The sequence below is a fragment of the Sorex fumeus genome, unplaced genomic scaffold (assembly GCF_029834395.1).
Source record: "Sorex fumeus unplaced genomic scaffold, SorFum_2.1 ptg000006l, whole genome shotgun sequence".
In the NCBI taxonomy this organism is placed as follows: domain Eukaryota; kingdom Metazoa; phylum Chordata; class Mammalia; order Eulipotyphla; family Soricidae; genus Sorex; species Sorex fumeus.
Window position 1 is genome coordinate 58,872,616 of NW_026606063.1, and position 24,881 is coordinate 58,897,496.

Consider the following 24,881-nt stretch of genomic DNA (forward strand, 5'->3'; position numbering starts at 1 on the left):
CTGGGAATTTGGAAGTTGCTTTTTCTTGTGGTGCACAGGAAGCTGCATCTTCAGGAGGTGGTGGGGTCTTTAGACTACCCATGTTTTTATTCTCCCCACACACACCCCTCTTTTTTTTGGGTGGCAGTCACATGTCTTTTAATGGTTTAATTACCAAATGGATGAATGTGCTGGGTGTAAATGTTAGTGACAGCTTAATGAAAGAGCTGACCTCCTCCTTTTTTCCTCCGTTCAAAAAAGCCTGTGCTTTTTACACCCAAAACATTTCCTCTCCCCATGTGCTGTTTGCAGACTTGCATCCATCTTCATTGGCTGCATTCATATTGAGACAAAACATGCAATTAATCTGGCCCAGTGTGATAGGAAAAGTGGCCATAGCTCTGCTCCCCACCACCCACCCCCGAACAAGCTCCTTTGGGTGGTCTGGGATAGACCTCTGGCACCCCTCCCCCCTGACCAGCCCACTTATTCTCTAGGGCAGCTGCCTCATCTCATTCTTCTGATGATTCAGTTTTTTGTAGGTTTTTTTTGGGTGGGGGGGAGGCGCAGAGGGGTGGGGGGGAACTCTACATCGCATGAAAATAAGGTAGTTATTTCACAGACGTCCTGAATAGTTACGCATTGAGTCTTGTGTTTGTGTGTGTGTGTGTGTGTGTGCGCGCGCACATATTTTACCATTTTGTGTAAATGTTGGTCTTGCATCGAAAACTTAACGATTAAAGCGACCGGGATACTTTTAGGTTTCACAGATTTGAATCCCAGTGTTGAGGGAAGATAACAATTCAGCCTCCTTGATTCTGTAACCAGGGTTGGGTAGCAAATTTGCCCACAGTTATCGTTAACCCCACATCGTATGTATGTAGTAGAGTACCCCCAGTGTGAAACTGTATAAAATGGGGCATGGCTTCTAGAAACCTTGGGATCTTTCTAAATGACCTGTGGACAACAATGTGATTTTTGTTCTGTTTGTTCTGATGCAGCTTCCATGAGGCAGTCTCAGGCTGTACCTGCAGATATGCGCCCGGAGATATGGATTGCACAAGAGTTGCGGCGTATTGGAGACGAGTTTAATGCTTATTACCCACGGAGGGTAATGATGTTTTCTTTACTCCCTTTTCTCCTCACACCCTTCCCCTCCCCACCATGTGTTTGTGAAGGTGACTAGTCATCATTCTCAGTCTCTCTGGATATGACAGGCCTTAACCTGCTTGTGACCTACCATTGTTTCTCCTTTCCCACGTTCCCTTTATTTTAACGATCACGATCAATTGGATGATGGAAGTTAAAGAGAGGGCAGGGTGGTGGTGTTTAGGAGCACACACCTGCAAGCATCAGGCCAACAGGAGTGCTTCTCAGCTTTGAAAGGTTCCCACATACAGAGGAACAGAATCTCCAGTCCTGGACAGGCATTTCTGCGCTTCTATGAGGCAGTAGATATTCTTTAATTCTCATTTTCACTGGGCCCAAGGATGAAAAGCCAACACCAGAGGCGAAGACTTGCCCCTGGTGAGTTGAGATCGAACAGGAGTGTAGAGCGTGCCCGGGCCCCCTCAGTCCCTACTGGACGTTTAGTTCTTGAAGTGGGTCGGGAACCATTCACCCACTGCCTGGTTGAACCGCTTCTTAAATTACTATTGACTGATGTTGTTGAATTAAAGTGGGGTGTGGGGGAAAGCCCCATATCTTCCATGTAGGCACAGTGCGTTTCTGCAATGTTTTGCCCAGAGGTGATTTATGTCACCTTCGAATCTCTCTTTTCTCAAGAGTTGTGGAGGCTTTGAATTCTGGAGAGTTAGGACCAAGTTGAAATCACACAGGCCTTTGGGTGAGGGCCATGCCTGCAGGCCGCACTGTCACCTGAGCCTGTTTCCAGTGTTCAAACAGCCTCATTCAAATCCATGCTAGTTTCTGTGGCCCTCTGAACGGTAGGCCATTCAGTCTTAGTTTGTGGAGGCTGTTAATACGGCATTTCATTTTTCTCTTGTCACTTCTCTCCTATGTTTTATTTTCCCAAACATTATTATAACATCATAAAAGTGCCTTCGGATTATTTTGGCTCATCATCCACTCCCCAACCCTCCCAGGTCAGATCTCTTAGGGGCACCCTTTTAAACATTAACTTTTAGCTACGGGTTGCTAAAAGGGGTATTTCCTCTTGATTAATTCATTCTCCTTTTCCCATCGAGAGCACTTCCTTTCAAGCCTCTTAAGACACAATTTGAGACATTTTCCTATCGGAAGGGTTGGCATGGGGGTGGGGGAAACTTGTGTTTTCGGGACAGAATCCGACTGGAGTTAGGACCTCAGAACACACACAACAGTCCTTTTCATATCTGCCTCTGGGGCTCAGAGGTGTGTGCGGTGTTGGATGGCATATGTATGTTACAGTTCTAACTGGGAAATAAGACATCGACATGGGCTTAAGAAGTCCTTTTTTGTTCACTCTTTGGAGCCACACGTGCTCAGGGCTTACTCCTGGCTCTGTAACAAGAATCACTCCTGTCAGGGCTCAGGTGAACCCTTCTTGGGTGCTGGGGTTAGAACCCAAGTTGGCAACCTGCAAAGCAAGCACCCTAGATGCTGTATTCTCTTCAGCCTTGGGCATGGAAATTACTTAGCATTATTTTGCTTCCTGGCCACAGTGCCTGGTATCCAGCACCTGCCATGGTACCTGTTGACAGGATGTGAATTCCTTCCAGCTGTGAAGGAGTTTCTCAGTATGAAATAGTGTTGTGTGTGTGTGTGTGTGTGTGTGTGTGTGTGTGTGTGTGGTTGACTTAGAAGTTAGCACTAAAATCATTGCCCCCGTTCCAATTTCTCTGCCTCAGTTTCCCTGTGGTAGTTAAGTGTTAAAAGAGAGCTAGGAAGGTCAGAAAAGGAACAGGGCCCCAGAAGATCAACACTTTGGCGTTTTGTGCAGCTGCCTCAGAAGGGAGGCCTGAGCCCATCTGTCCTGATTCTGGGGGTGTATTCAGAATCCAAAGGTAGGAGATGGCTCCTCCCGGGCACAGCAGCCTCATGGGGTGAGTGTTTACAGCAGCAAAAGACCTGCCTGCCAGACCCGCCCTCTGCCTCCAACTCTGGGTTACGTGTTCCCAGCCCCCATCCTGACATGGCAAAGATGGGGTGATTGAGCCCTGGTGCTGTCAGATTCCAGAGCTTTAGGGACTGGAGATGGTTCAGGGGTAAGGCCGAGCTCGATTCAATCCCCAAGGCCAAGCCTGGTTCAATTTCCAGCACCCATATGGTCCCCTAGGTCCTGCCAGACGTGATCCCTGAGCACAGCTGATTGTGGCCCCCCAAATAAACCGAAAAAGTCCAAAACTCTGGAATACTGAGATGAACCTGCGTGGCTGTATCCTGCTGTGTTTTGTTTGTTTGTTTTTGTCTCTTTGGGTCACCTGGCAGTGCTCAAGGGTTACTTCTGGCTCTGCACTCAGGAATCACTCCTGATTTGGTGCTCGGGGAAACATGGGATGCCGAGGATCAAGCCGGGTCAGCTGTAACACCCTACCCGCTCAACTATTGCTTTGGCCTCATACTACTGTGTTGAAGGGTGTTTTGTGGGAATCTTTGGCTCTACTAGCTGCCCAGAGCCTGCCCATTTGGGGCTGATTGGGACACCTGGCTATTGATGAGCACTGAGGGGTGCATGGGCCTGGCACTCAACCCTCCACAGAGACTCGTGGCACATTCCAGGCATGCACAAGTGAAACACAGGCGGTGGTCAACATTGCCTCGTCTGCATTGGAGGGAAGGAGATATTTCCTTTCTGCCCCTGTCTCCCCAATGTTATTTCACATATTTACAAGTTTTTAAGGTGGTGACATCTGTTCTTTTTCCAAGCGAGATCTATGTGTTCCCAGTGCTTTTGGTTATATAAATGCTCATTACTCTCACTGTGTTTTTTTTTGGGGGGGGGGGGGGAACCACACTGGGCAATGCTCAAGGCTTTACTCATGGTGCTGCATTCAGGAGTCACTTGCCGTGAGCTTGGGGAACCATAGGGCTGCCGGGGATTGAACCAAGAGAGGGCAAGGCAAGCACTTGTGCTATTGCTCTGTCCCCTCTTTGCTCTTTCCCCACTTGTGCTATTGCTCTGTCCCCTCTTTGCTGTGTTTTGCAGCACTCTGTAAAACACACCATTCACATTGTCCCCAGTGTGTATCACTGGTGGTTCACATCTGAATGTGGCTGATTAGTGCAGAGAGCAGCGCTGAAGTTGAGATAATGATAACACTGGAGAAGGTGGTTGTTAGAAGCTAGAAGACATGAGCTTTCTAAGTCATCTGTGATCTAGGGTTGGGGGAAGCTGGGAAGGACCATAGGTTGTTAGCCTCGTTTTGCTAAAACAGAGGTTGATATATGTCCTCCCCATTTTCTCAGGTGCACTTGAGAATATCAGGCTCTGAAACCCTGGAGTGGGAGCTTGACCCCACAGAACACGGCCTGTCTCCATAGTTGCCGATTTATAAGATCCCATTGTTATTAGTGGGAATGCCAACTGGTCCAGCCTTTCTGGAAAACAATATGGGAATTCCTTAAGAAACTAGAAATTGAACTACCATATGACCCAACGATACCACTTCTGGGAAAATATCGCGTGGGTGGAAAAAAGCAGAGTAGAAATGATATCTATATGTTCATTGCAACACTGTTCACAATAGCCAGAATCTGGAAATAACCCAAATGCCTGAGAACAGATGACTATGGTTAAAGAAACTTTGGTACATCTACATAATGAAATACTATGCAGCTTTTAGGAAAGATGAAGTCATGAAATTTGCTTATAAGTGGATGGACATGGAGAGTATCATGCTAAGTGAAATGAGTCAGAAAGAGAGGGATAGACATAGAATGACTGCACTCATCTGTGGAATATAAAATAACATAATATGAGATTAATACCCAAGGACAGTAGAGACCAGGGCCAGGAGATTGTACCATGTTTGGAAGCCTGTCTTATGAGCTGGGGGTAGAAGGCAGCTGGGATAGAGAAGGGATCACTAAGTCAGTGGTGGTTGGAGGGATCTCTCAGGATGGGAGATGTGTGCTCAAAGTAGGTAAATGATCAAGCACGATGGCCTCTCTGTATCTGAATTGCAAGCCATAATGCCCGAAAGGAGAGTGAGACTAAGAGGGAAATTGTCTGCCACAGAGGCAGGGGGAGGGTTGGGATGGGAGTGTATACTGGGGACATTGGTGATGGGATGGGTATTCGATCGTTGTATGACGGAAACTCAAATGTGAAAGCTTTGTAACTATCACGGTAGTTCAGTAAATAAATAAAGATCCCATTGTGTGTGGCCTCTTCTGGCCCCACAGCATGGGGAGTTGCTCGCAGACATGACCCTCCTCTCCTTTTAAATACTGAGTGTAAAGTGCTCCCTCCAGTTGTGGGGCTGGCTGAGGGGACAGGCCCACAGTGGAAGAGGCAGGGTGGGCTCACAGTGCTCTCAAAGCTGGGCCAGTCGTACCTGTGCCCACCATGCTGTGGTGTGGAGCGTAGCATTTTCAATTCGCATGGATGCTATTTGCATCATCCGTGTGGGGCCTTGTCCAGAGCCTCACTCAGTCTTGTCTTGCCCCGTGTACAGCCTGGCAGGGTGTTTCCCCGGTTTCCCAGTTAGAGAGATGGAGGAAGTTGTGATGTCAGCATCAGCGCAATGTGTTCAGTCCACTTCAGGGGATGGGGGGAAAGTGCAGGAGACTGAGTGGTGGCACCTACCCCTGAGGGGAGGCGGTGGAGAGGCCCAGCGCGTGCAAGGCCTATGCACTGGCCTTCCCTTTTCTCCTGAGTCCGTGTCCTTATTCCCACTCCTCAGTCCCTGTTCCAGAAAAGAATTCCACAACTCTCAGGGGTTGGCGAGAGACTGCAGTGGTCAGGGGCTTACTTTGCATGCAGCTGACCCAGGTTTGATGCCTCTCAGCCTAAAGGGTCCCCTGAGCACAGCCAGTAGGGCCCAGAAAACAAAGACACACAGCAAAACTTTGGGTTTTGAAATACTTGCAAACTTGCATGAAAGTGGCAAGAATATTCCCGAAACCCAGTAGGGCCCAGAAAACAAACACACACAGCAAAACTTTGGGTTTTGAAATACTTGCAAACTTGCATGAAAGTGGCAAGAATGGTCCCGAAACCCAGTAGGGCCCAGAAAACAAACACACACAGCAAAACTTTGGGTTTTGAAATACTTGCAAACTTGCATGAAAGTGGCAAGAATGGTCCCAAGACCCCCTGCCACCCCTGCCTACCGTGGGGTTCTCCAGCATCAGCATTTTTGCCACACTGGCTTTCACATATGCTCTTTCTCCATGAACCCAGCATTGATCTGGACCATTTGGGAATAAATCGCAGTCCAGCTTTTCATTTGCTCTTAGGTATTTGGGTGTGTATTTGCCAAGGCTGTGATTGTTACACCTGGCAAGTGTAGTCAGTCGAGATCAGGACAGGGGGCCCGGAGGCAGTCCAGTTATGGTCTTGTGGGCCACTGTCTTGACAGTGAGAATCAAAGGTTGCTTCCATCCCAAGAGTCAATCTGAGATCCGTCATTCTATCTCATGGTCTCTTTGACACCATTTATTTGGAAACATTCCTCGAGGTTTATCGTTTGCAACTCTTTGACTTTTGAAGGGTCAGGACCTGTGTATCATTGAGGTCTGCCACCGCCCACCCCCACTCCCCTGCCACCAATTTGATTTTTTTTTCCCCAGGTTTCCCCATGATACAATACAAGTTTGGGCAGGAATATCCTAAGAGGGGCCATGGCGCCTGACTGCCCTATGGCAGGCACAGAGGTGCATCTGCCCAGCTGCTTGCCCCTCTGCTGCCAGAGCTGACCGCAGTCAGGCCCATCTGTGCTTTTATATCTCCCTGTGCAGAGGACGAGTGCCGTGCACATTTCTCGTGCAATTAGTTTATGGGGCAGCTGGACATCACACTCCTCCCTGCTTCCTTCTGTGGCCTATGTTCTATGCTTAGACCTTGCTGCCACAGCATTAAGCATTTGGGTCCTGCCAGCCCACGTGGACACCCTGGTGCCACAGATCCCAAGAACCCATGGAGATGATGGAGTTCTCAGAAGGTATTTGGCTCAGTGACTCCTGCCAGCCTGCTGTCCTGATTGTCACGGCTCCCAGAGGAGAAAGGGCGCGCGCACACACACACACACACACACACACACACACACACACACACACTCACGAGGGGTGGTTACAGGCTACAAGGAGGAGGGGTTCTTCCACGTCCACGCCTCTCCTGGGAGTCGTGCATGGAGAGATGGGGTTGTTCTGACTCAGCAGCCACGCCAGACGCCCAGATTTCCTCTTGCTTTTTTCTTTTTTCTCTTTTGCTTTTTGGGTCACACCCAGTGATGCACAGGAGTTATTCCTGGCTCTGCACTCAGGAATTACTCCTGGCGGTGCTCAGGGGACCATATGGGATGCTGGGAATTGAACCCGGGTCGGCCGCGTGCAAGGCAAACACCCTCCCTGCTGTACTATTCACTCTGACCCCTCCTCTTGTTTTTGCATAGCCTCAGTGTGTCTGTCACCATACAGAGTGTGTAAGTGCCAGTCCATGTCCAGGTTTACAGCAGGGTCAGCAGGGGTCAGCTCTCTTTTACGACAGGCGGACGCTATGTGCTTAGCGGGGACCAGCTCCCACTGAGTGGACTTCATGGGCTCAGACTCAGCCTGTGTGCCAGACCCTCCCTGATGTGAAGTGTGAGATTATTAGATGTGTTCTCCAGCCCAGCACCCCTCCACCCCCCTGCCTCAGGTGCTGGCCTTTGTCCATACCTGCTCAGATGGTCCAGCCTGCTTCGCTCTATACACACTGACGAATCTCAGTGACCTGGGCATATCCTGGCCACTAGTGGACAGCAGCACATGGAGCTCATTGGGACGCTGCATCAGGCTTCCCAGAGATAATGACACTATACACTGTAGAGTGCTGGAATCGCCAGGGGCAGAGGGGCAGGGGTACTTTCTGTTTGCTTAAGGAAAGCATATTTCTGGGTGGGTCCTGAGGTTTTTTTTCCCCCCTTGAGAAGGGGATGGTGGGCCACTTGATTCTGGGAACCCCAGCTCTAGATGGAAGGCAACCCTGGTGTTGTTTGGTCGTAAGGAGCCACATTTGTCCTATACCCTCTGCTTTCTTCCCCTATCCCTGGCATGTTCCGGTGTGAATGGAAGGAAGGATGCTGAGACCTAAGTGCAGTGCAAAGGAGAATGGAACAATGTCTTTCAGGCTGATTTTGATGGGAACTCAAGTTTAATAGCAGTGTCAGTACGTGAGCATCTCCTCGTCAGCTGTATTTAACTTGAACTCCTTGTCTTGTCTACGAAAAGGAAGTTCCCTGCACTATCTGAGTCTCCTTGTCACGAATGATATTCCTCTATGCAAAGAGTGTCAAAGGGAGAAGCCTAGATGTTCGATAATAACCAGCAACCAGGGCCAAGTGTTTTCAGATACCCTTCGTTGAGGAGGGGAAGGGTATTTTTTCAGGCAGTGGACTTGAGATTTGATAAAAAGGAAAAATGCACTGCTTTTTTGTGACTAAAAAAGGGGCAACCCAGAGCACCAAGGACAGCGAGAGTGAGAGTAGAGGAAGCCAGAAAGTTTCATCCCTTGATACCATCTGCTTTCTCTCCCAGTGTGCCACCCTCCAAAGCGTTGCTCACCGTGCAGGAACTACTCTCCCTGCCATAGGAGTTGTGTGAGCTTCTTCACACCTGGTGTGTGTGTGTGTGTGTGTGTGTGTGTGTGTATCCCCATGCCCGTGGCTGGGCATCTCCATGGCTGGGTGGTGTATGTGTGCATGTCTCCATGTAGACATACACAGGGTATGATGCTGTGCCCTCTTAACCTGTGACAGGTAGGCACCAGGGATGGGTCAACATTTTGGAACTGCAGGTATCCGAAGGTTGGGGCTGCAGTGAGACCGTGGTTTGTTGGTTAGTTTCTATTTTTAAATGCATCTTGCATCATCCATCACTGCACTGTTCCCAGCTGAACCAAGCAGCGAGCTTTGGGTTGTGGTTCAAGCGTGTCACGTCTCATTATCGTTTTGGAGGCTGAGGGCCCAATGCACTTTTGCTCAGAACTTGGGTTTTCAGCTGATGGCCTCACGTAGGAAATGTCAGGTGCTCTGTCTTCTCTGGCTGATGGGAGCAACAAGGCCGGGCACAGTTGGGTTGCTCCGGGCCATGGTGGTCTTCCTCTGTATACTTGGCTTCCCAGCTCCCCTGTAAAGTGGGGTGGCAGTGTATGTAGTGAAGCCCAGGTAGGTGGATGGGGAGCCCATGCCATCCGCTCCCAGGTGTTGGCTGATTCTTCTCCCTGGAGGCCTGCAGTGTGAGGCCCAGCCAGACACCTCTGTGACTGTGGGCTGTTGGCCAGGGAGCAATGCCTGCTCATCTGCTTTCCTGGCCTGGCCTGGGCCTTGCTGTGGTTATTTCAGCATCAACATGTGATTAGATTCCCCAGGGCATCCTGGGTTGCCCCAAGTGTGACTTGAAGATGTTTCTCTGGGGGTAGCAGGTGGCAGTGGTTGGTGCTGTGTTCCATGTCCTGTGGCTACAAACTCTGGTATCCCATCCTCAGTATGAGATGGTGTGTGTGTGTGTGGGGGGGGGGGTTGGGGGGGGGGTGTATGAAGACACAAATTTGGGGGCCCATGTCCCTGGGTATGAGATGGGTTTGCCTCAGTATCTGGGGTACCACAAGCATCCACCCTGCTTTGGGCATTCTGTGGCAGCCCCTGCCTTGATTAAGGAGAGCCTGTGTGTGCCGAGCCTGGGACCAGCATTTCCAGGTAGAGGCTCTTGACCCGGGCTCCAAGATTGTTGTGTGCGTCTTCTTTAAAAAGAATACAGGAGGTAGGGTGTTTGCCTTGCACGCGGCTGACCCAGGTTTGATTCTCAGCATCCCATATGGTCCCCTGAGCACCGCCAGGGATAATTCCTGAGTACAAAGCAGGGAGTAACCCCTGTGCATCGCCAGGTGTGACCCAAAAAGCAAAGAAAAAAAATGCTGGACTCTGACCGGGAGTGGGGGCCGTGAATCGTGAGTCCCCCTCCACTGTCCAGATTTTATGGGACCACTGTTTATGAGGATCTGCCAGCAGCAGTGTTTTGGGAATGGCACATTTCCTCCTCCAACACAGCTCTTGTTTCTCCAGAGGTGTGGGATGAGCTCCGTGTCCTGCCCACCAGCACCCTCAGGCAGATGCCCAGTTGCCCAAGCTGCTGTGTTGCTCTGGTCTCTTCCCTTTTTGTGTCTTGTCTGTCCCTTCCTGGAGTAGAAGCCCTTTGAAAGGAGCTTTGTCCTGCTTCTTGGGACAGGAAGGGCTCCTGTGGCTGAGCCCGTCATATTCTGGCGAGTGGATGAGTGGTACAGCCCCCCTAGATCCACGGCCTGACATTGCCCAGGCCCTGAGGTGGGCCCGCGAGATGAAAGTTTCCTTCACAGGCCTGGACCAAGGAGCTAGCTCAGTGGTGCAGCCTGAGCTTCACATGGATGAAACCTTGGGCTTGGTCCAAAAGAAAATAAATAGTCAGCCAACAGGATGGCGGGTTCCTATTCTTAGGGCCCTGGATCTTGCTTGTATTATATCTTTGTGTGGGCAAAGGAGGTAACTGGAATACAGAGTTTGCACTCAGAAGCACGTGGGGTTTTTGTGAAATCTCCTTTGTCCAGATGAACCATTGTGATAGAAATCTTTATAAAGTATTCATGTGGTATAGACCATTGGTTCCCAGACTTACTTGGCCTTCTGCCCCCGTTTTGGAAAACAACTCAGCATCCTCCTGAAAATTTCAGCCTTCTTTAGGCAAACAAACTCAAGTGTCCCCCATTGCATTGGAGAAAGGGACCACCCACCCCCACCCCACCTCCACTCTGGATTCTTTCAAGGTCCCCCGGGGAGGGAGATGGTATTAGTATCCTGTTTGGGCAAACACTGGTATAAATGGAACCAGCATTATCCACCTCTGTGAAGTGGCGCTTTTCACCGAAAGTGCAAAGGACCAAGAGTGGATGAGAGTTGAGCAGGCAGTGTTTGAGAGGGGGGCACAGCCAAAGGGCTCACCCATGCGGGGCCTGGTAGGGCATCCTTGCCCCCACTCCCCCAGCACCGTGAGGGCTTCCTCACTGCACCCATGTGAGATTGCGGGCACAGGGGGCACAGGTTACACAGAAATGATAGCATCCTGCTACTGTGCTCACCAGCCCTGCCAGCTGTCCATTAGGGTGCTGTGTGGGCTGGCGCAGCTGTTAGAACCTAGGGGGTCGGCATCCTGCACTGACCGGCTGACCTGTGGGTGTGCTCCACACTGCCCCACCTGCTGTCAAGGGGTGGCCAGCCAAGTCCTCACACCTGAGACAGGAGTGCTGTGTCATTCATGAGGGTCTACTGATCTGCTAGCCAACACCTCCTGCACCCCCGCTTCCTTTGTGTGTGAGATTATGGAGAACTTTGGGGTGACCTCCCTTGTGATGTCACTTGTATGTGGCCCACAGCCACTGTCCTTCCCCCGGAACTCCAGCGGGATGGTGGTTGCAGTACAGATTCCTCCCTCTGCTGCTCTGGAATATGACATGGGTGGGGTGTAAGCACTCAGGGGTCAATCTGCGGCCACGGCACCCCCCTGAGGGGGCTCTGACTGACCCTGGCTCTGGCTCTGGCTCTGGTGAGGCTGACTGGGGTGACCGGCTGGCAGGTGGTTGCCGACCTTGATGCTGTCACTTCGCCAAGCCCCCCACACACTTTCTTCATTTTAGTAAGTCGCGGTTTTTATTTTGAATAAGCCTCTCTTTCGATCTATTAATATTAGTCTACACTAAAATTAACTTTTCCCCTAGGTTCATCTCACACAGAAGCAGCAAAGTAATTTTGAAAGTTAAATCAAAACAAAACAATCTTGTGTGTAGGGCAGATAAAAATCACAGACTGTGGTTTCGGAGTGCCTCTACAGGAATCGCTTACATAAAGCCCATTTCCTCCCGTCTGGTCATGGAAGGAGAAAGGGAAATGCCCAACCTTATCACGGACCGGCTGTCAAACCAGCGCTAGGGCGCTTGTGTAAACAGTCGTGAGCTGGGTGCTCCCGTGGCAGCTGGTGGGTGTGACAGGAGACACTCATTCTCAGCTGACTCGTGGTTCCTTGGGGTGCGCCCATTTTAAAAATAAAGTGGCATGTCAACCATGTCATCCTCCTGTCCCCGAACGAGAAGGAGATTTGTGGAATGCTACAGTTCTCTGGTGTGGGTTGGTGGCTGGTTGGGTGATGCACACGTTGAGTTTCAAATGTGCAAGCTTGCCCCTGTCCCATAGGACTTGAAGCACTGGTTTACCTCTCACCCTTAACGCACCTGGGGGCCCTCTGGAGGCCTGAAGACCTCTTGGGGACCATTCAGTTGTGCAGCATTTTCCCAGTATGTCGTTGTGAACTGACCTTGCCTGTGCTGAACTCAGAACACAATCAGACCGGGCACTGTTTCTCCCACACTACACACCTGCCCGCCAACAGTCCGTGGGCCTGGTGGCACAGGTGGTATATCCAAAACCCACTTTATTTAGCTGCTTAGGGCAAATTACTCCAAATCACGGGTTTCTGCAGTAAATTATAGCTACCCGAAATTCACCTGTGGAGGAGTCCGAGACCAACTTGTCAGACGGTTGCTTGTGGTGTCTTCTGAGCTGGTTCTTCCTTCTGCCTCTTTGCACAGGACCCATAGTTCGGGGTAGCATCGTCTCAGCAGCTTCACGGACCAGGTGCCTTGTCCGTGTTCCTTCCAGACTTGAAGGGCACTTACTGCTTGGGGGCCTCATGGCCTGATGTCAGTCCCCTATAAATAAAAAAAAAAGTAAGACATGATTTTCTAGGAGGGACCAACCAGTCTTGGGAAACACACTGCAAACTGTCCACATATTCTTTGTCTCCACGCATCGATGTCTCTGTTAAGAAAATGATGTGGTGAGGCTGCTCTGTGCAGGCGGCAGCTTTCCTTCATGGGACTGGGTGTTGGGGAGGGCGAGGTGGGGGGGGAGGCTGCCGGAAAGGACTGATCTCGGGAGAATCGGTGCTTTGGGGACAGGAGCTCCTACCGTAACTGTTCAGAGGGGCTTGTCCATCATCTTAGTCAGTGCATTCCCCCCCCCCCCTTTCCCCCCAATGACTCAGAATGAAACACTCAGGAAGCTTCCTTTTCTTGTTCCAGGTCTTTCTGAATAATTACCAAGCAGCTGAGGCCCATCCCCACATGGTTCTCTTACGACTATTGCGTTACATCATCCGCCTGGTGCGGAGAATGCAGTGACGGAGGACTTCCTGCAGAGACACGATGGGTGCAGACACTTCGCTTGTTCACACCTCTGAGCCCCTGCAAGGTTCTCTCCGTGCGGTGCTGCCTGTCCAGAGAGGAGAAAGCAGGGCAGCGAGTGGCCGCCAGCTCCCCCGCAGACTCGCAGCTGCATGTGGACCTGGCCACATGCTCATCACCACCCGGCAGGATTTTGGATGGAAGCTTGTTGTGAATGTAAATGAGGGAAGGATTTAAAAAAAAAAATGTACAAACCATGGTTCTTTGGAGTAGGATTTTATGCAAGAGTGGTGTTTACATGCAGTGTGGGTTTTTCTTTTTTTTTTTTTCCAACCTCCTTTAATAACAGGTTTTTCAGAAAGGAAATGGAAACTTTTTAAACCAACTTGTGAATGATTTTTGTACTAAAATTTTTAAAGAACCTGTTGCCTACTCTCAGAGGATGATGTAAACTCTGTAGTGAAAACTGAGCCAGCTAACTTATAAAGCTGCCTTGGTTGATTTTTAGGAATTACTGTACAGATTTTTTAAACGGGAGGGGTGTGGTATGGCCCCTCCCCTCCCATTGATTCTAACCTTTTTAAAAAAATCACTATTATTAATACCAAAAAAAAAGTCCTTAGGGAATAGAACTGATTGAGGGGGCAAAGGGTCTGTTACCCTGTATTGATAAGCCACTCCTGTTTTGTAAATATTTACTTACCTCCTTAAACCATTAGCATCTGTGGCAAAGTTGCAGACTCTCTTCTCAGTGAGTTCTCTCCTCCAGCCCGTTGGGACACCACAATGCTCAGATCCAGCGCACCACCGTCTCGCCCTGAAAGGTGACAGGACAGGGACCGGGGCTCTGCTTCTGCCTTTATTACACTCAGCCGGCATTTGCTGGTAGCTCCGTGGTACAGGTTTCCATTTGGCCTGGAGGGGCTTGTCCTCTAGAAGTCTTCTGAAGAGGAAAAAGCGGGAATGACACCGAGTAGGATGCCCCTTTGCACTGGGTATTTCTGGTTTCATAGGCTGTGCCCCAGGCCAGAGGACCCTGCTGGTCTCCAGGCCCCTCATCGCTGAGCTTGGGCTTGGGAATCTGAGCTTCAGCCCTTATACATGGCCCTAGGTGTGGTGGGGCTTTGGACAGCTGTTTCCTGGGCATTCCTGGCTGTTCACCCAGTCAGTGGTGCTGGGGCAGGACACCTGGCTCCTTCTCCATTGTATCCCCTTTGCAGCCTCTTCTGCTTTTAGCCTCACCATTAGATGCTCTGTTGGGCACAAGTCCAAAAGGGTTCCTCCAGCTTCAAGATGTGTCTTAGGTTGTTCCGTTTCCCTCTGGGTTGGAACAGTTGGGTTTTGTCCAGGGGTTACCCCACCACCCCCACCCTTGTGTAGGGGCATGTGCTCATCCTCCACACCTCCCCCTTAGGATGGCAGCCACCAGTTGGTCCGTGATTTCAAAGGCAGTGAGACATCCAAGGGAGACTCAAAGGAGCATATTAGGGCATGGGGAAAGGGGAGGGGATGCCATTCTGTGAACCCTGTAACTTGCCGTTTTCAAACCTCAGCTCGTCCATCCACTTTTCTAAAAGAAATCCATGAGTTTTTTTTCTTTTTTTTAGCAGGTCAAGAGTGCCAACAACTATTGTATTTGCTTTTGGCCCACCGTGGACCAGTGTTGTCTCATGATTAAATTAATGGAAAATTCCATTTATTTGAATCTTCATGATTTTATAAGTATATATATATACATATATGTATATTGCATATACACCTTTTTTCCCTCTAGATATATTGAGATATTTGATCCAAATATTCTTCCTTTTCCCAAACATTCACCCCTGCCCCACAAATACCTTCATGGAGTCTTGAAGATTTTTAAAGCTCCATTGAGTCTCCACTTATGTTCCCGATATATCTTGAACCCCAAGAGGTGTGGGGTCAGACAGTCTGCACACCTGTTGGGTGGTGGTAGAGCAGCAGCCATGGACTTGCTGGACATGAACATACACACACACACACACACACACCAAAGATGTATTTGGTTCTGGGCCCCTCCCCTCCCAGAATCCCCGTCCTCATGTACCCAGTCTCTCTGACTGGAGCACTTTACTCTGCTTCTTTAATACTGCGGCTCCCAGGCCGTGGAAGCAGCTGACTAGGAAAGACAAGATGGGACTGTAGAAGTATTAGAGGAGATGGGATTGTCGAAGCTGCACCAGGACTGAGAGATAACTGGATGTCTCTGTACTGTATGTGTCTGTTGACCCCCACGCCTTCCTGCAGAAAGCATGCCCACGGCGGTGTGCCTTCCACTTTTGATCTTGTTCGTGTTTTTGTAGATGAAACTAACTAGATCCCTTTTTGAAAATGTCATGCGGGTTTGTGCCTTGGACCACCTCTTCTCACATGAGGTTTGTTGAAAGTGTCCTGTGTCTTATCACAGAAATGCAATAAACTCAAACGAAGAAACTGCATGAATGATTCTTCCAATGACCAGTTCTCCTGACCAGAAAATGAATTTATGAAGAATTTTTTGTTTTTGTGGTAGGGAAATCTGGTTAAAAAATGTATTTCCTTCCGATTTGAAAAAAAAAAAAGTACCTGGTAGATTATACAGTTTTCTCTCCTGTCCTTCCTTCTGAGTGTTGTATATATTTTGACTATTTATTAGATTAGGTCATATTTTACTTATCAACTGAGCCAAATGTCTGTGTGCAATTGTGTTTCCTTTACCTTTCTTGTAAAATTTTGTACAGCATAAATGAGTAAAAAAAAAAAAATCACTGTTTTTCTAAACTTTTTCAGAATCGAGGATTGTAAATATTGTAGATTTTTTTTTTAGTGTAATGTGCCCTACTGTTTCATAATGCTGTAACTTGCAGAAATATTGTATATTTATTTCCTGCTTATTTAATGTCTTAAGTTCTGGAAAGTGTTGACACCCAGCCTGTGGTCCTGTTAATCGCTTTTCCTCTGAGGTGGTGACTGGTCTATTCCCCATAGGGTCATTTTCTGGTCAAATGGGTTTAAATTCTTGGGCTTTGGTGTCCTTGAGATGAAGCTTGTGTTTCGGAACCAGTGAGAAACTCAGTCTGGCAACCTACAAAATTTGACTCCAAGAAAAAAGCCAGTGACTTTCTATTTGTTCCAAAGCAGCTAAGCTTCTTGTAGAGGTGAAAGCTGTTTACTGCAGACCACAACAAAAATGTATCATTGGTGACTTGGGAAAGGTTTTCCCCTGAAAAGTTACCCATGACAGCTCTGTGTTGAGAGAAATAAAAAGGGGCCCTTTCTGGAGGTGCTACAGTGGGAAGATGGGGGTCAGGGGCTGCCCTTACCTGGGGAGCGCCAGCAGGAAGACCTCATACCACTAACCTCGTGAGGAATTGTCCTTCCACCACTGGCTACAGCTTTCTGTGTTGGAGACACGGACATCTGCAGAAGCTGCCTGTCTGGCCCCTGCAGCCCCAAGCCATTCACTCCCTGTCCCATCAGCTTGCTTCTTAAAGGTTATTGGCTTCTCCTTCGCCTTTGAGAGAGGTCATGGGGGGCCCCCACTGAACTGGGTGTGAAGATGTGAAAGATCTTGGAAGCTTTAGCCAAGACTTCCTAGTGGTTCCCTGGACGTGGTTCTGTCATCTCTGCTGATTTAGCCTGGTGCCTATGTGTGTCTGTTCTGTGGCCACATGTGACGCTAAACCAGTTGGGGTGACGCCTGCTTCACTTGAGAAGCGTTGTTGCCTATAGGAAGACGCCTCAGCTCCCAGCTAAGTAACTTGACTACTTTTATTTGGGAATTTCAGACTTTTAGACGCTCACCAACGTTTTATGTCCAGGTTCTGTGACCACTAGTTACTGTATCAGAACTCATCAGGTACACATTTATAAATAGCACTGATCTGTCTTTGTATACTGATTCATCACTAACTTGTTTCCTAGGACCCAGCATATGTAGCATTTGTATTGCAATTTCCCTGGCTTACTTGTGTTTTGCACTGATGAAATTTGACAGGGTAATTGCCACTTTACTTGTGCAATACTGCTGTACATAACTGCAGATTTTTTTAAGAAATTTGATCTTTTATGTTCTTAATGAATTTTATATAAATAAAACTTTCAACTAGTGTTTGGTGAGCTGGGTCATTTTTTCACAAGATGTTGACGAAACTGCTGAAATTTGGTGACTCAGTATCTGTTCACACATCTCGTCTGTCCTTGACCATTTACTGTGCCTCCTCTGTGTGGATATCATGTATGCTAACCAGAAGGCAATTCTGTGTTGTGGGATTAAATGCAAACCACTCTTCAAAGTTTTGGAGTGATTGAACCGAAATGATGGTATAGCGGGTAGGGCACTTCCCTTTCACATGGCCAGCCAGGATTTGATCCCCGGCCCCCATATGGTCATCCAATCCCTGTAGTAGGTGACCCCTGAATGCAGAAACAGCAGTAAGCTAAGCCTTGAGCACAGCCATCATGCCCTTTCCAGTACCACCCCCCCCCCCCCCCCCCCACACACACACACACAAAAAAGACTAGAGTTTTGGAGTGATGGGTAAGACACATTAGAGTTTTCTGCCCACAGACATGATGGGAGGTGGGAGTGGGAGACTGTCTTCTCTCAACTGTATTGATAAAGTGATCGTCCCTGATTCCCTGCCCTCTGAACTTGGAGGTTGGAGGGAGAAACAGAAGATGGGAAGTCAAGAGTCTGATTAAACTTGTCGGATTTTCCCCAAGCCTAGAGAACCACCAGCTAGGGCCAGAGTACCATAGGGAAGTTACCCACTCCTTACTGTAGGCAGCACATGGTCAGGGATCAAAGAGAAACCAAAACGATTTAGGGAAGCTTGTTCTAAAACCCTAAGTAAATCAGCCACTTCTATTTGGAAGTGCTCGGGAAGTGAAGCCAGGGACTGAGCTTTGTTTTAAATGGAAAATCTGTTCATGCAAATCAAGTTATTCTGGCCCCACCTTGCTTCCTTTTCTGCTAAGCATAATTGGAAAACCACATGACGATGATCAGGAATGTCCTTCATATGGCTGAGCAGGATTCTAGTGCAGGAACTCCTGCATCAACTCTACCTATTGCCTTATCAATGAGCCAGTGAGCATCTGAGCTCATACTAACTCAGAGCAAAAGTAAATGAGAAACAGCTTTGAATATTTTTGCTCACTTCTGTTTATAAGCTTGTTTTATTCCAGTGCAGATCTTTTAACCGCTTATGGGAATTGCCACTTTAGAACTCATTTATAACCTTACATGGATATTTGAGTTTCATATCTTTTTCCTGCCAAATTTTTTAATCTATTTTTATATTTCCCTCTTAATTTTAAAATTTCAACCTACCTGGAATTTACATTTCAATAATATGCCACTTTTTTTTTCTTTTTGTGTCACACCTGGCAATGCACAGGGGTTACTCCTGACTCTGCACTCAGGAATTACTCCTGGCAGTGCTCAGTGCTCAGGGGACCATATGGGATGCTGAGAATCGAACTCGGGTCAGCCACCTGCAAGGCAAGCGCCCTACCCGCTGTGCTATCATTCCAGCCCCCCCCACCCTTTTTTCCCAAACACTTCTTTTCTCCACCTGCTGAAATGACTCTTGGACAGCCACCAAATTCTCATAATGTATTGAAGCCCTTCCCTCTCCAGGGATCTCGTGTAAGCCACCCTGTTACTACTATAGCATTGTCTAATTATTTTATTTAAGACAGTCATGGTCACTCTACATTTTGTCTTCACTGAGTGTTTTAAGATCACTTTATGCTTCTAAATTCTTGGGTCGGGGGAATCTTCTTTGGTTTAGAAGTGACTCGATAGTCATTGAGGTCATCATAGTCATTTTCCTAAGAACTTTGCAAGGTGGCAGTGTTTCCCTCCGTTCCTGCTGGGAATGTTTCCAATCTCTGATCTTTCTTCCTCTCTATCCTGAATATCTTGCTGGCTTCTCTCCAGGGTTGAGATGGCCTTTCCCCAGCTTCCAAGTCACCCATTCCTCCTCCTGTTACCCCCCAGTTCACTTTGGTGTGGCTGACACCACTGCCTTTGAATCTTGATCTTTTCCTAGAGTCTCAGACTTGTTACAGCTGTGGGGTAGGCCCACAACCTAAGTCGTCCGTCCACAGCTCTGGAACAGACCACAGAGGGAGGTGATCAGGTTGGGTTCCCTGACCTCACTGCTTGTCCAGCCCAGTTCTTCTGAGCTCTGAATTCAGTGCCCATCCTTCCTGCGAGTTCTCTGCTCATTTAGCCAGAGCTGGTTTCTGTTGCTGGCAACCTCCTATGCCAACTCTCTTACCTGACATGAGCGACTGAATAAAACTGTGGAAAGGGCTTTTTTTAATATAAATAATACAATTCAGAAGGCACAAAGTGACAGGCAGATTGTTGGAATTTTCACTGGCCACGATCAAAAGAATGAAGCCAGAAAAGACAGTGCTGGGGCTGGAAGTGGGAGTTTGGGGATAGACCAGCAAAATGGGCACTTTTACCACTGAACAAATAGAAATTTACCACTTGTATCATGAAAAATAGAAATCACTCCTAAGGCCATCCCTAAATTCTCCAAAGATATTTTATCAAGAAGAACAATAGAACACTGGAAGTGCATTGAACTATTGCAAGGCCCCTTGCTTCTAAGTGTGCGACCACTGTATTGTATGTGCATTACTGATAGGAATCCAAGAAGGCAGATACATAGCAGTGACTTACCTTCACCCCCCACACTCAGAACTTCCCCAACCAACTATACCAGGAGCAGCAACAGTGACTTGAGAGCATTGCCCAGAGGGAGCCTGCTCTGAAGGGCAGCCTTCACTCAGGGGCCTTGTCTCGATTGAAATTTTGGTCATCATTGCAAAATGTTCCATTCCCACTTGTTTTCCTCTGTGGATGTGTCCTGGCACAGGCATTCAATGCCTTTTGCCAAAGCTGGGGTGAGTGGAAGGACAGAGTGGGCTGGTGGGCGCAAGGCCAACTCAGAGGAGATGAGGTAGCCCCAAGCCTGGGAAGACTCTGCTGGCTCATTAGGTAGGACAAAGGCCACTGTTGGCCAACCTCAAGGACACGATGAGGTGAGTGGTAGTGAAGGCAGGACCGGAAATGGGGAATCCAGGATGGGGACAGCTGATGAATGAGTGTGCTCTCCCGGTGGCCTTCCTTGGTCCCACTGCATTGTGTGCCAACAGGGATTGGAATCATGGACCTGGGAAGCAAGGATAGGAAGCCTACAAGAGGCCTTGAGAGCACGTTGTCAGGGTTGAGTGCCAAGAAACCATGCATCAGCAGCAATGGAGAAGTCGTACACATATGATCACCCCATGTTCATTTGGACTCTCTGCCCCTTGTGTGCAGCGGCGCATGTCAGCCCACCCCAAAACAAGGCCTGTGCACTGGCCTCCAAGCATCCCCCAGGGAACAGGACTACCCCCCACCCCCACAGCCCACCCTGCAGATGGTGGCTGAGACCAGTAGGCTTGCTCACCCACAGCGACTCTGGGCAAGTCTTTGACTCGCAGCCGGCCATGCAGCCGGCCGTCTTTCTGGTAGCTCATCGCTGCCTGACTGGCGAGCAGTTCCCTGGGAAATGGGGTCTCTGCCTTCTGGCGGGGGTGTTCAGGCCACATTCCTCTGGGTCTGCATGGCCCGCCATGGTACCTGGCAGCAAGTGAGCATGCCACGCACAACGGGGCCAGCCTGGGGGGCAAGTTCTTGTCTCATTAGGATTCGGCGGTGAAGCATCTTCTCTGAAAGCCTGACTGTTCTTGGCTGCCTGAGCATGACTGACACTTTCGGCCTCTTGGAAAGCAGAACACTGGGGCCTATTGAAGCAACAAGCAGCAGCCTGCGCTGGGGCAGAATGGCTCTCCTCTCTAGGTTCCTGCTTGTTTTCTAGGTTCCTTCACGGTGGCCCTTTCCACCTGCTCAGCCCCAGAGCCAATAGTCTGCCTCCAAAGCCCTTCCTTCAAGAACTTCTGTCTCCACAGGGCCTGGCAAGGTGCTGCCCTTGTACCCAGGAGGCCAGAGACAGTGCCAAGGAGAAAGGAGCCGCTCCTGCACCCCAGGTGGCCCGTGCATCTTGAAGCATCAGCTGGTCACTTGGACATGGCAGATGGGACCAAAAGGAAATGGTGAAAAGATGGAGAAGAAGCTTTTCATTCCCTCTGGGAAAGAAAACACCACCATGTGTTTCCTGCTGTTGGGACCACTCTTCATCCCCTCTTGGTTGGGAGAAGAACCAGTATTAGTGTTTGGTTTTAGCTTTGGATCACATCCACTGATGCTCAGGACTTACTTCTGGCTCTGTGCTTAGGATCAAACCAGGGTTGGCTGCATGCAAGGCAAGCACCTTAACCCGAATACTCTCTCTACTGCCCCAATATTGTTATTTTATACTTGCCTACCACCCAAATGCCAGGATCCCTCCACCTTTATCCCAAGGTCGCTTCCCCACTTGACCCAGCAACCTCATCCTGTCTCTGTGCCTGTATCTCAGTGTTCTGTCACCAGGCTCTCCCTGCTGTTTGAAGCCTCTTCCCCAGAAACCAGCAAAGCTGACTTCAGCAGCTTCTGGTCTCTGCTCAGATGTCCCCTTCCCAATATGTGTAATTGTCCCCATCCCTCTGAACCTTTGGCACTCTTCACTGCACAGTCAGGTATTGCATTCCCTCCTGGAGCCCCAGTCTAATGCCCAGTAGAACTTGAGGTGCTGGAACTTGGAGGAGACCCTAGGGAAGAACTTGAGTACTAAACTCAAATACTCCGATGAGTGGCCAGGTCCCTGCTGTCTGCTCTGGGAAACTGAGGACCAGGTGAGCCCCTCTGCTTGCTCCTTAGTATCCTGTACCCCAGCACAGAGCAGAAACTCCAGGAAAATCTGGGGATGACCTAGCTTCCTCTCAGGGACACAGCATAGCTTCTCTAGCGCTCTGGACAAGGGCTCCCCAAGAGAGCACCCTTTTGAGGTGCCCAGTTAAGCATGCTCTTCTACCACTCACAGATGCAGAGTGCCCAGGTGGGAGTTTCTCCGGCCATTCTTCCAGAAGAAAGTGGACTTCTTGTCCCTCACATGGCCCTGGGCAGCCATGGGGCTCTGTCTCTTGGGGCTGACTCTCATCAGCTCAGGGGCCTCTGGGAACTCTTTATGAGAACATCAAAGGACTACGCACTCGGCCATCCTCCTGTGTCACAGCTCTGTCCCCACCTCCTGGATTGCAACACACAGAACCCAGCTGCCCTCGGGAGGGGTATGTTAGATGCAGCAGACAGATGGGCAGACAGATGATGGATGGGTGGATGGACAGACAAGCTTAGACTACAAGAGCGTGGCTGAAATCCCAACTGGGACCAGCTACCCCTTGGGAAGCGCTACCCCTTGTCATCTAGCACAGAGAGGAGCCCCCGGTGAGGAGCTGACTCCCTAGACTGCAAAGGCTCATTTTGAAAAGCACAAACACCCAAAAAGACAGAAGTAAATTCTGAAGAACTTTGGTCTCTGTGAGTCACGGCCATCAGCTTGTGTAAGAATGCCACACTGACTTCAAAATGATCTGCTAGCCTGGAAAAAAACACTTGCATGGTTATAAAACTGAATTCGGATGACATCTTCAGCTTTATGGAAAGACAGGAGGAGCCACCTACAAGAAAGAGAGTGCAACTGTGTTTTTAATTATTTATGTTTTGGGGGACTTGATTCAGATCCCATTGAAGAACTGAAAGTCTGTGAAGCAGATTAAATGGTTTCTTTCTAAGTAGCATCGACAAAAACTCAAGTGTCAGAGAACTTCATGACTGTTCCCAACAGTCTTCATGACTTCCCAAATGCCAATTTGGGGGAAAATATTTCACATTTTCTATGACAAAAGGGCTCTTCTTAAGCTGACCATGGTTTCCCACTGGAAATATCCAAAGTGGAAGCTAGCAAATATTTGAGGATTCCCATATCCTGTGACTCGGAATGACAATGAAGACCTAGAGTGTGATCCCTGCTCAACACAGCAAGTTCTGACAGTGGATCCCTGGAAACCCACAGATTGGCCTGCGCTGATGGATGAAGCTCCTGAATCTGTCTTCTCCGCCTCTTCTCACAGCTGCCTCCCTCCCAGTTGCTCTCTGAGCTCAGTTCCGAACCAAGCTCTCACATGACAGGAGCCCGAAGAAGGGAACTAGCTTTTCTCCCTGCACTCCGTGAGCTAAGCAAGCCCAGCCAGCCACCAGTAGGGGAAGGTCAGCACTGCGCACCAATCATATTACCCCACAATGGATCGCAGATGATGTGGACACACCCCCTTGCCTTTTTCCACATGGTTTTGTATGCGCAAGGGCTACTCTGGATATGAGTTCCTATCGTGTTTCCCATACATGTGTGTAAATCTGTAATCATTGGCTACACTGTTGGGTCCTCAAAACACTGACCAGAAGCAACACAGAAGAAAACCACCATTCACAACACAAAGTAGAATTTTCATCATAGAGTGTGTGTGTGTGTGTGTGTTTGGGGGTGAGGGGGAAAGTAGGGGAGTGTGGTGGGGTGTGTAAGCATGCACACATGCACACCAGCGTGGTAGAGGTAGAGGTGGGCTAGCCCAATATCTTCTAGGTCACCTTTAGTGTTTTGGAAACTGTCTGTGCTTTCTTGTGTAATGCCCATGCCATTTGCCAGAGGTAAGGACCACGGGGGTCAAATGCAAAGACATGCTCATTCCCTAGCATTGCAGTGACAAATGGCCACAAATTTAGCTTGGGCTGGCATCATTGTGGAAGGTCTGGTGAGGGTGTCTGGCATGGAAGGCCCCAGATTCAATTCCCTGCACCACATGATGATCCCTCGGGCACCACCAGGAAAGCCTCCAGCAACGCTGGGTCCAAGTAGCACTATGCTGAGTGTCACTGGGTGTGGCCCCCAAGATTTTCTCCCATGCAAACTCCTTGGTGGCTTAATGTGACTGAGATATTGGTGGTGGGACATGTGCACGGGTGAAGAGATGGGTATTGGAACATTAATTGGAGGATTCGCATATCCTGTGACTCAGAATAACAATGAAGACCCAGAACATGATCCATGCTGAGTAATGACTGAGACTCGATCATGAACAGCTTCATAACTGTGTATCTCAATGGTGATTCAATTTAAAAAAATTTTTTTTTCATAATGTGACTGAGATATCCTTGTTGTCAACTCCAGATGAGAAATCCCAAATCAAGGTGTCAGTCGGGCTTCAGGGGAAATCCCCAGGGAAGCAGAGAAGAACAATCAGGACTTGAATGGAGCTGTGGGAAAAAACAGGTCTCACCTTCCACTTTTTCTCTTTTCTCTAGAGTTTGGCCTACAGATTGGGCAAAGGTATAGAAGCAGCAAGAATTTGCTTCTAGAACCCCCCTTTCCTGTGAGCAGGCTGGTTTGTAGGGTAAGTTGACTGAAGCTGCCGGGGCTCTGGATAAACTGAGAGGCTAAACTCCCAGAGCCATGCTCTTAGCCCAGGCTACATTTCTTTCCCCTGTTCCAGTCCATTCTACCCACTTCCACTCCTCTCCACAGCATCCAACCTGGCTCAGATATGT

At 49.0% G+C, this 24,881-nt stretch overlaps 1 protein-coding gene across 4 annotated transcripts in view; it reads left to right on the plus strand.

Moving 5' to 3' along the window:
* Positions 1-13,859, plus strand: part of BCL2L11 (BCL2 like 11) — a 41,992-nt gene extending 28,133 nt beyond the window's left edge. For all 4 annotated transcript variants that reach the window (XM_056125484.1, XM_056125486.1, XM_056125487.1 and 1 more), the window contains 2 exons: positions 981-1,090; positions 13,226-13,859. In XM_056125484.1, the coding sequence (XP_055981459.1) occupies positions 981-1,090; positions 13,226-13,324 (209 nt within the window). In that variant the 3' untranslated portion in view covers positions 13,325-13,859. The remainder of the gene's footprint in view (positions 1-980; positions 1,091-13,225) is intronic.
* The last annotated feature ends 11,022 nt before the right edge of the window (positions 13,860-24,881 follow it).